General features: G+C 29.7%; 1 protein-coding gene and 1 long non-coding RNA gene across 2 annotated transcripts in view; one reads left to right on the forward strand and one right to left on the reverse strand.

The window, feature by feature from the left end:
- Window positions 1-8,385, forward strand: part of LOC115888764 — an 81,960-nt gene extending 73,575 nt beyond the window's left edge. The window contains exons 4-6 of the mRNA XM_030908606.1: window positions 467-665; window positions 4,203-4,317; window positions 8,255-8,385. Coding sequence (XP_030764466.1) covers window positions 467-665; window positions 4,203-4,317; window positions 8,255-8,383 — 443 coding nt within the window. The 3' untranslated portion in view covers window positions 8,384-8,385. The remainder of the gene's footprint in view (window positions 1-466; window positions 666-4,202; window positions 4,318-8,254) is intronic.
- Window positions 1-9,749, reverse strand: part of LOC115888770 — a 93,506-nt gene extending 83,757 nt beyond the window's left edge. Inside the window, exon 1 of the long non-coding RNA XR_004051306.1 lies at window positions 9,645-9,749. This is a non-coding gene — a long non-coding RNA (uncharacterized LOC115888770). The remainder of the gene's footprint in view (window positions 1-9,644) is intronic.
- Window positions 9,750-9,908: the final 159 nt, after the last annotated feature.

Genomic DNA, 9,908 nt, shown 5'->3' on the forward strand with positions numbered 1-9,908 from the left:
CGAGCGAGTTTTTAATTAAATACAACATTACTGTTAATTTTATTAGAGCGCCAAGCGAAAAATTTAAATAATAAATGTTTTCCACTATTTACAAATTCGAAATAATTCGTATATATAAATAATTCCGTTTTAAATTGCTGCTACGTTCATTTTTTTTTTGTTCGAATTATCTAATAATATTCGGAAAAATACAAACGCACGCAAATAGTATTTAATCCCTCTATGTTTGGGAAATATATAAAATATTCCGTTTTACGAAAAAAGCGGGATATTCCGGAAATACGTTTATTTATTTTACGTATAGTTGACTAAAATTAACCTAAATCTATACAGGATGAGTCAAATAAGTGCAAATATTTTTAGGGGTAGTTAAAAAAATTAAAATTTAAAAAAATAGTTAAAAACCATAATAATGGCAACATAGGTACTGAATAATTATATAAAAATACATTTTTTTCTTTTTCAGAATATTTGAAACACGCACCTTGTATGCAAACCGTCGAACCGCAGAACGAAATCTGTTTCAAGAAGTACACCAAAAATATGAGCGATATACAGGCCAAAACACCCATTGATAATGTTTCTGAAGAAGACCTCATCGCCTACAAGTCTTTCCAAAAAAGAAAGAGAGATGCTGCCGATGAAGGCATCAAAAACGTTTGTTGGTAAGCATTTTTAAGAAATAAAACCCCTATTTTTATTTTTTTATCGATGTATAAAAATACGTTAGTTTTTAGATATATTTACGAAAATCAATGAAAAAACGAATTTTGAGTTCCGTAATTTTGATATATTTACGGAAACCAATAATGAACAAAAAGTGTTTTGCAACCGTATTTGAAAATATAGATTTAATCAAAAAAAAAATAAAAACTTTTTTATGAGTTTCGTAATGAAAATATATTTACGGAAACCAATAAACAAAAAAATCTTCTCGTACTTTTAGAGATTACTTTGCAACTTTTATTTTAGTTTATTCACTGATAAATTTAAAAAAAAATAAACCTATATTACGAAAACCTAAGAGTAATTTATATACATTTACGGAAATTAATAAAGAACAAACAATATTCTCCGAACATTTTACTTGAAAAAAAATGGAGTATAAAATAATAAAGGGTTCCGTAATTTAATATATTTACGGAAACCAATAATGTTTTTTACCTCTTTAGGGAGCATTCCGTAAATTCTTTATTTTAGTCAAGTACCACTGACAAATTTTTGAAAAATATAAAATATAGAGTTCCGTAATTTTGACATATTTATTTGTCATTATAAAAAATTATTGGGTTAAAAAATTAAGTTATATTCAAAAGTCTACAATTTTTAAAGAATATCTCTATGGGTAATTCCGTTGTTTAGCCCTAACCAAACTATAAAAATTGATCTCGTTCTATTTTTACGGACGTCTGTGAATCATTTAAAAAGGAAATACGAGCCTGCAAAGGCTTTAGCAACAAATATCACGATCATAGAGACAATTTAAGAACGTAAACAAGACAATATTCCGGAATATACGAGCAAAACGCGCTGCGCCACACTTAATCGTACTTTAAAGCAAGTTTTACTTCAAGTTTTCTTCTTGGAAAACGGTATTTATTCTTTAAATATCTCTATCTATGTGTGTTACGTCTTTTGTCTTTACATCTCTACCACGATAAATATAGATACTTTTTTCTTTTTATTATAATATAGTATAATTACGAAACTCAAGTATATTTTTTTTTTAAATTTTCAAAAATTTTCAGTGATTCTTGTTTAAAATTAAAAAACATACAGAATACTCTCTAAAGAGAAAAAAATTGGTTTCCGTAAATATATCTCTATTACGGAACTCTAAGACTAAGAAATTGACTTTTCGTGTTCCAGCGATAAGAAAAAATCATAATTTATAAAATTTTCAATCAACCTTACAAAGCCACGATAAATATAGATACTTTTTCTTCATTAGAAAAATTTAAAAAAAACTCCGTAAATGTATTAAAATTACGGAACTCTAAGTACCAATTTTTTTAATATTTTTCCGAGTAATTTTCAAAATTTTTTCAGTGATTCTTGTCTAAAATAAAAAAATACAGAATACTCGCTAAAGAGAAAAAAATTGGTTTTCGTAAATATATCTCTTTTACGGAATTCTAAAACTAAGAAATTGACTGTTCGTGTTCCAGCGATAAGGAAAAATAATTTATACAATATTCAATCAGCCTTACAAAGCCAGGATAAATATAGATACTTTTTCTTCAATATAAAATTTAAAAAAAAACTCCGTAAATGTATTAGAATTACGGAACTCTAAGTACCAATTTTTTTACATTTTTAAAAAATTTTTCAGTGATTCTTGTCTAAAATAAAAAAATACAGAATTCTCTCTAAAGAGAAAAAAAATTGGTTTCCGTAAAAATATCTATTTTACGAAACTCTATAAGTAAAAATTTTAAGATTTTTCGTGTTCCAGCGATAAGAAAAAATCATAATTTATAAAATTTTCAATCAGCTTTACAAAGGACAAAATTTCATACGAGAAATACACGAAAAAAAGACCAAAAAAAGGCGTCGAGGGGCTCAAGTGAAAAGGATGAAATTAAAACGGGAAAAACAAAGAGCGGGACCTCGTTTCGGGCATTTTTGGCGCCCGTTCTCAGGCGATATTAGATTATTTTTAAATGGTCCGTGTAGGGGACGATAAAAAGGGCCGTTTCAGATTTTTACATATTAATAGCGCGTTTAAAAGTCTTTTCTGAACCGTTACACGTTGTTTTAGGGTTAAAAGTTAGAAAAAAAACGCCGTTTCGTCGCTTGCTAGCCCTACAAAATTTCCTGTGCGTTTTAAAGCTTATCTAGTTTTTTTTTTCGAACCAAAAAACAATGTAAAATTAATCATTATTTGATAAAAAAAAACGGTTTGTAGAATGTAGAAGTGGTAGAATGTATGGTATGGGGCCGGTTAATCAACGCGATCTTAAAAATCTATTGTGTCCAATGTTGCCAAAATTGAAAGATTTCCTTCAATATGAAGGATTTTTATGCAAAAAGAAGACAATATGAAGGTTTGTGGCAGTTTTGTACAACAAAAATTGTTAAAATATGTAGTATGAATAATTATTGTTTTTTTTTAATTAAGGATGCCTCAGTTTAAAGCAATTTTGCTGTCAAAAAGTTATTACACACATACCATAACTAAACCAAAGTTCTGGATGTTGAAAAGAAATAAATAGGTAAACGGAAAACATCTAGATCTCATTAATTTGAAAGGTTTTTGTACCAAAAATTCAACAGAAACTATAATCTATAATAGAAAAATCTATAATTAATTTAAAAAAATAAAAACTTCCCAAATTTATCATTTCATTCAAATAACTACTATCTCTCCTCAACATGTTTATTTTTTGCCATTAAGGACACGTATTGAGTATTTACATTTTAAATATGCTGTTGAACGGTTGCTCGTAGTGATTCGTACCAAGAGATAGTTTTATACAGGTACGGACAAAAAGTTATTACTCTTCACATCAGTTAAAAATATGTATGTGGCGCCCTCTACAAGTAGGAGTCATATGGACATCAAAATCAAATGTCAAAAAACTCCCAGACACCAATTTTCATAAAAAAAATTGACGTTAATTTAGAAATTATTTGGAAAAAATCGAAATATAAATGAAACTTTTACACCCTGTATCTCCCAAACTAAGCATTTTAGAACATTTTTGACACACAACTAATTTTTGACTCACCCTGTACCACTAAAAGAAAACAACCGTAAAAATGGAGGAAACCTCTTATATCATCTATCTTTCGATAGTAGAGTCGTTTTCCCAAATGCATTTGCGATAAAATAGAATTTTCCTAAATTTTATTTTCTTTTAAACTGGATCACGTACATATTAGGAAATGTCGCTGTCCCCACCCCCCCCTTTCGTAGCCACCCTCTCTGCACTTACCCCACCCGACCGTAAATCGAATGACTTACGACACTGAGACGTGCCCCTGCAAGACGTTTGGAGGGTTGGGGAGGGGTTAAATGTCAATTTTAAATAATTTTATATCTAAATAATTTTAAATTAATTAGTATTTTTTTTTAAAACTTTTACTAATTGAGAACGAAACGAAGAAGAAAGCCGTATATTTTTTAAAAAAATTATTGTTACAAAAATTTTTGACAAAAAAAACAATTTGTATAATATTATTTCTTTCCTTTGTTACAGTGCTTTTCAAGAATACGTTGAATGTTCTACGTCAACCACAAGGCAAATCTGTGGCAACGACGCTGCGGACTTTAGCAAGAAGTTCCTGGATAAAATGTCATCCTCAATGATACAGGTGAGTTAAAAAAATTGTGAATAAAATTGGAATTATTCTGAACTTATAAACACCGAAATATATAGAATATGGCTAAAGTAGGAGGTGGCAATATTGCAAGGCCGCCAAGAAATTTCAAAAAAACATTTCGTGTTTTTGAATTCAAAATTCCATACTACCAGTTAAAATACTTGCACTGATTTAAGAGACGCTCTGTATAGTTAATGTATTCCTAAATGGTCTCCATTTTGTCCATTTATCTTGCCTTCCTTGTTAGTAAGGACATAAATGGATAAATTGGGGGTCTGTCTATTTAATGATAAAAATCTAAATATATGAATGCTGTAGAAAAAAATCAACGTGTGCCATTATTACATTGGGTTACTATAGAAAACATATAATAGTTTCCAATAAAACTGAACAAACAAAACGTGATATAGACCATGATATGATTTTTCTTTGTTGGAAATAGTTATTAAAATACCAGTCGTAACATTAATTTTTCTCCAGAATTTTTTTTTAATTTAAAATTGTTAATTCAGTTTAAATACACAGGGTGGGTCTTAAATAAGTACAAATATTTTTAGGGGTGGTATATTTCGACCCCAGAAACACGCCCATGAGATTTTTTTACCCGAAACAAGAAACATTTTGAAAATTTGGTACTTTTTGAAAAAAATAATGTTTTTTTAGTTAAATAAAAAATCGGTAAAAAACTTTTAAGTCAAACGGTTTTATCTTATGTGCACTGAAAACTAGAAAATAATAATAACAATTAGGTATTTTGAACTTCTAGTTCAGAAATATTTTAGTACTAGGCAGAATAGCTTTTAGGCATATTAGACTAAAATAAAAACGTGGGGCCCCTCTGAAATCCTACCTATGGCAAAGCATATCTTTATACTTTGGTAGATCATGAGCTCGGCGTTCGCTGGTGAAGCCGCCACGGCTGGTTATTGATTGTCAAAATCTCCAGTTACGATTATAGTAAGTCGATGCAATCCACACTTAGTATAGAAGAAAGTATTACAGCAATAGTTAATGGCCCCCACGTTTTTAGTTTAGTCTAATATGCCTAAAAGCTATTCTGCCTAGTACTAAAATATTTCTGAACTAGAAGTTCAAAATACCTAATTGTTATTATTATTTTCTAGTTTTCAGTGCACATAAGATAAAACCGTTTAACTTAAAAGTTTTTTTATCGATTTTTTATTATTTTAGTCTAATATGCCTAAAAGTTATTCTGCCTAGTACTAAAATATTTCTGAACTAGAAGTTCAAAATACCTAATTGTTATTATTATTTTCTAGTTTTCAGTGCACATAAGATAAAACCGTTTAACTTAAAAGTTTTTTTATCGATTTTTTATTATTTTAGTCTAATATGCCTAAAAGCTATTCTGCCTAGTACTAAAATATTTCTGAACTAGAAGTTCAAAATACCTAATTGTTATTATTATTTTCTAGTTTTCAGTGCACATAAGATAAAACCGTTTAACTTAATTTTTTTTATCGATTTTTTATTATTTTAGTCTAATATGCCTAAAAGCTATTCTGCCTAGTACTAAAATATTTCTGAACTAGAAGTTCAAAATACCTAATTGTTATTATTATTTTCTAGTTTTCAGTGCACATAAGATAAAACCGTTTAATTTAAAAGTTTTTTTACCGATTTTTTATTATTTTAGTCTAATATGCCTAAAAGCTATTCTGCCTAGTACTAAAGTATTTCTGAACTAGAAGTTCAAAATACCTAATTGTTATTATTATTTTCTAGTTTTCAGTGCACATAAGATAAAACCGTTTAACTTAAAAGTTTTTTTACCGATTTTTTATTATTTTAGTCTAATATGCCTAAAAGCTATTCTGCCTAGTACTAAAGTATTTCTGAACTAGAAGTTCAAAATACCTAATTGTTATTATTATTTTCTAGTTTTCAGTGCACATAAGATAAAACCGTTTAACCTAAAAGTTTTTTTACCGATTTTTTATTTTCTAGTTTTTAGTATTTAACGGAAATGCCTACCGAATATTCCTCATTCTATTTAATTCATTTAGTGCATCATTATTACATGTTTTTTTACCTGATAATTTATTACAATCTGACGCTCAGGTGTTTCTGACGCTAACAACTCTCTCTGTCTGTCGCGTTCTGATGCTAGCCTAGACTCATGACGCTCAGGTGTTTCTGACGCTAACAACTCTCTTTGTCTCTCTCGTTGTGATGCCAGCCTAGACTCATGACGCCCAGGTGTTTCTGACGCTAACAACTCTCTCTGTCTGTCGCGTTCTGATGCTAGCCTAGACTCATGACGCTCAGGTGTTTCTGCCGCTAACAACTCTCTCTGTCTGTCACGTTGTGATGCTAGCCTGGACTCATGACGCTCAGGTGTTTCTGACTCTACCAGCTGCCTTTGTCTCTCACGTTGTGCTATTAACCTGGCATCATGTTGCTCAGGTGTTTCTGTTGCTAACCGTTCTCTTCGTTTCTGTAGTCGACTATAAGTTTCATTTTCACTTTCTTTTGCACGTTTCGTTCTATACTTTTCTTTCGCCTTTTCGAGCCTTCTTTTTCGTTGTGTAGCAGTTTCGTTTTTATTTTTGTTTGTGTTTTTATTTATTGTTTCCATGTTGTTCCCACGAGTAATGGACATTTTAACGGTCGACCCCAGAGGTCCAGTAGAGGGGCAAAGCTATAATATACAACAAGAGGCGCCCAATCTTGAGGGGAAACGCTTGCGACATTACATTTTTAGCCACCCTAATGCCATACAGTCCTCAGCACATTTTAACCTATTACCTTAACTTGGGTGGTAAAGCTACCGCTAACTACGTAGATACATCTAATCACCTATTTTTTTTATCTGTCCTTCTAACGTCACACAATCTTGGACACAACTGTTCTGGACACGACTGCTCATGCCCTCACCTAATACGCCATTTTGTAACGACGTCCATCTTGGATTTTAAATTTTGTCATAATCACAGTATTCTACTAGTGTAGCCCTTTCATTTGATACCCATATTGAGGGGGTTGTGGAAAAATATGAAATCCGCCATTTTGTACCGGCGGCCATCTTAGATTTACAATGTTATTGATATTACTATATTGTATTGTCATCGGAACTAAAGGTGTCTACAAAATTTCAGATCAGTCTGACAACAGGAAGGTACTTAAATTTCAATTTCTAGTTTTGACCCAAATAAACAAACAAATAAATAAATACCGTACGGGTCGAGCTAAATAAAACCGTTTAAAAACAAAAAATATGTTCATTTTATAGCAACATAGGAGGGATATTATCGATTGAAGAAATACAGTGTGCTAATAAAAATTGCTTTGTATTGCTATTACGTCCCCTAGCGACCAACTTTCGAACTTGAAATGCCTTTTATTATTTACACCCTGTACAAACGAGAAAATAAATCAAAAATATCTGGAAAAATCACGTAGAATTCGCATTTATTGGCCTGGAAAATCGTTTTCTTAATTTGGGAAAACATCCCACAAGATTTTACCGTCAAAAAATATAAATTATACTTCTCTGTATATAGTATCCTTATCAAAATCAATAGAGCATTAAATATGCCATATTTGAAGTTTCGGGTTCGACAGATAAAAAACGGAAAATTGATATTCACAGTAATCATTTCCGTAAAAAATCTCCGGAAAATATATATAAGAAATAAAAATTCTATGTTGATTTTCCATTTTCAAACAAAATACGGTTTCATTTTCATCGGAAAATAATACGAAGAAAACTAAATTTTTCGTTAGAAAAAAAGTATCGTCACGGTAGCCAGAGAAATAACATTTTCGCATGTCTATCGCTGAAATTCTGGACATAAAATGTAGAAAAACCTTAATCTAATAATTTTAGTGTTATTAACTATGTTATATTAACACATTTTTGGTAAAAAATATTGGAAAAATATTTATTTTGTCATTCTTTTTTCAGCTCCACTGTCAAAACTACGGACCACAGGAATGTGGACTTATAACATCATCATCATCACCAAAAACAACGTTGGAAACATCATTTCTACCATTGCTGATATTCAGTGTACTGACAATGATACTCAGATAAACTAAAACATCTATAACTTGTAGCACAAAACAGTTATTTCGAAAAAAGAATATTCCAAAATTTCCTAGAAAATTTATCAAGACCAAACAAAATGTTTCTATTTAATTTATTTATTTATATTAACATCCCAAAAACATTCAAGACTATCAAGAGGCTGACTGGTTCTAATAAATTAATTTTCTTTCAAAAATATGGATTTTACTTTCAATTTTTGAAAAATGTGTGAATGTATGTACATATATGCGATCAGTCCAAAAAACAAAAAAATCCAAATCACTTTCGTGAGTTGGATTTTTTTAAATAAAAACCTTAAAAACTTTAGTTTAGTTAATTTTGAAGACTGATATTCTTAGCTGTGTGGGCTGTCGCATTATTATTAATAATAATCATTTATTTGTTCTTAAACTACTAATTTAAAGAGATTGAAACAAAAAAAAGTAAATATACTGAATATTTATAGTGTTTTTCAACTTTATTTTAGTAGTTTTAAGTACTTTTATCATTACTCAGTATTTGTCGCGTCATCTCATTTAGTTTGCATTCAATTATAAGCTAGAAAAAAGACAAAAACTATTATAAACTCTTGTAGATATGTATATTCATATATTAGTGTGTGGAATCTCCTAACATCATTGTTATCCTACCTGAAGAATCATTGTAAGATACTTTATAACAATTTAGAATAGAGCCCTGTGTGAATACCGTTATGATTTCTTTAAAAAATCTAGTTACTTGTTTATTACCGTCCAATAAAAAAATAATTAACATTGTTTCTCTCATTATAACACTTTCTTGAGCGATTTTTGTATATAAATTCTATTTATAAACGTAAATTTTAAGAAATCCCTAAAAACATATTTATTGAAAAGTTGAATGCAATAAAAATATATAATTGTAAACACACGAAAATATAAAAAATAAAGTATTTGTTTTAATTGTTAGATCCTGCTTTTTTAATTGTTTATGACAATATGGCGACTACCTTTTAATAATTCCCATATCCTTACATACAAGAACAAATCTGCAAATATTTAATTTAAAATAATACATGCGGTGAAACAAACTTTATGAAACTTACAGGAATATCATTTAAAACAACACTACAATATTTTTACACGGCACAGATTAGTTTTCCTGCTTATTTAATTTTATTGTTAATGACAAAATGGCGACTACTTTTTATCCTTAACATACAAGAACAAATTTGCAAATATTTACTTTAAAATACTACATGCGGTGAAACAAACTTTATAAAACTTACCGAAATATCATCTAAAATAGCACTACAATATTTTTACACGGCACAAATTAGTTTTTTATAACCAAATCACAATTTTTCTTGCAAAAAAAATTAGTAAATCCGCAATTTTACGCTCTTTTGGTTTCTTTAATGACCGACAGAGGCGCTTATCCGCTTATTAATGAATCGATATCGACAGAGCACCGATTGATACAGCTACTCACTATCAGAGGACGCTAGGCTCTCATTTGTTGACATTGACACTATTGACAGTTATGTCAGTTA

Source organism: Sitophilus oryzae, unplaced genomic scaffold (genome assembly GCF_002938485.1).
Source record: "Sitophilus oryzae breed Bouriz unplaced genomic scaffold, Soryzae_2.0 scaffold_808_pilon_pilon, whole genome shotgun sequence".
Lineage (NCBI taxonomy): Eukaryota > Metazoa > Arthropoda > Insecta > Coleoptera > Curculionidae > Sitophilus > Sitophilus oryzae.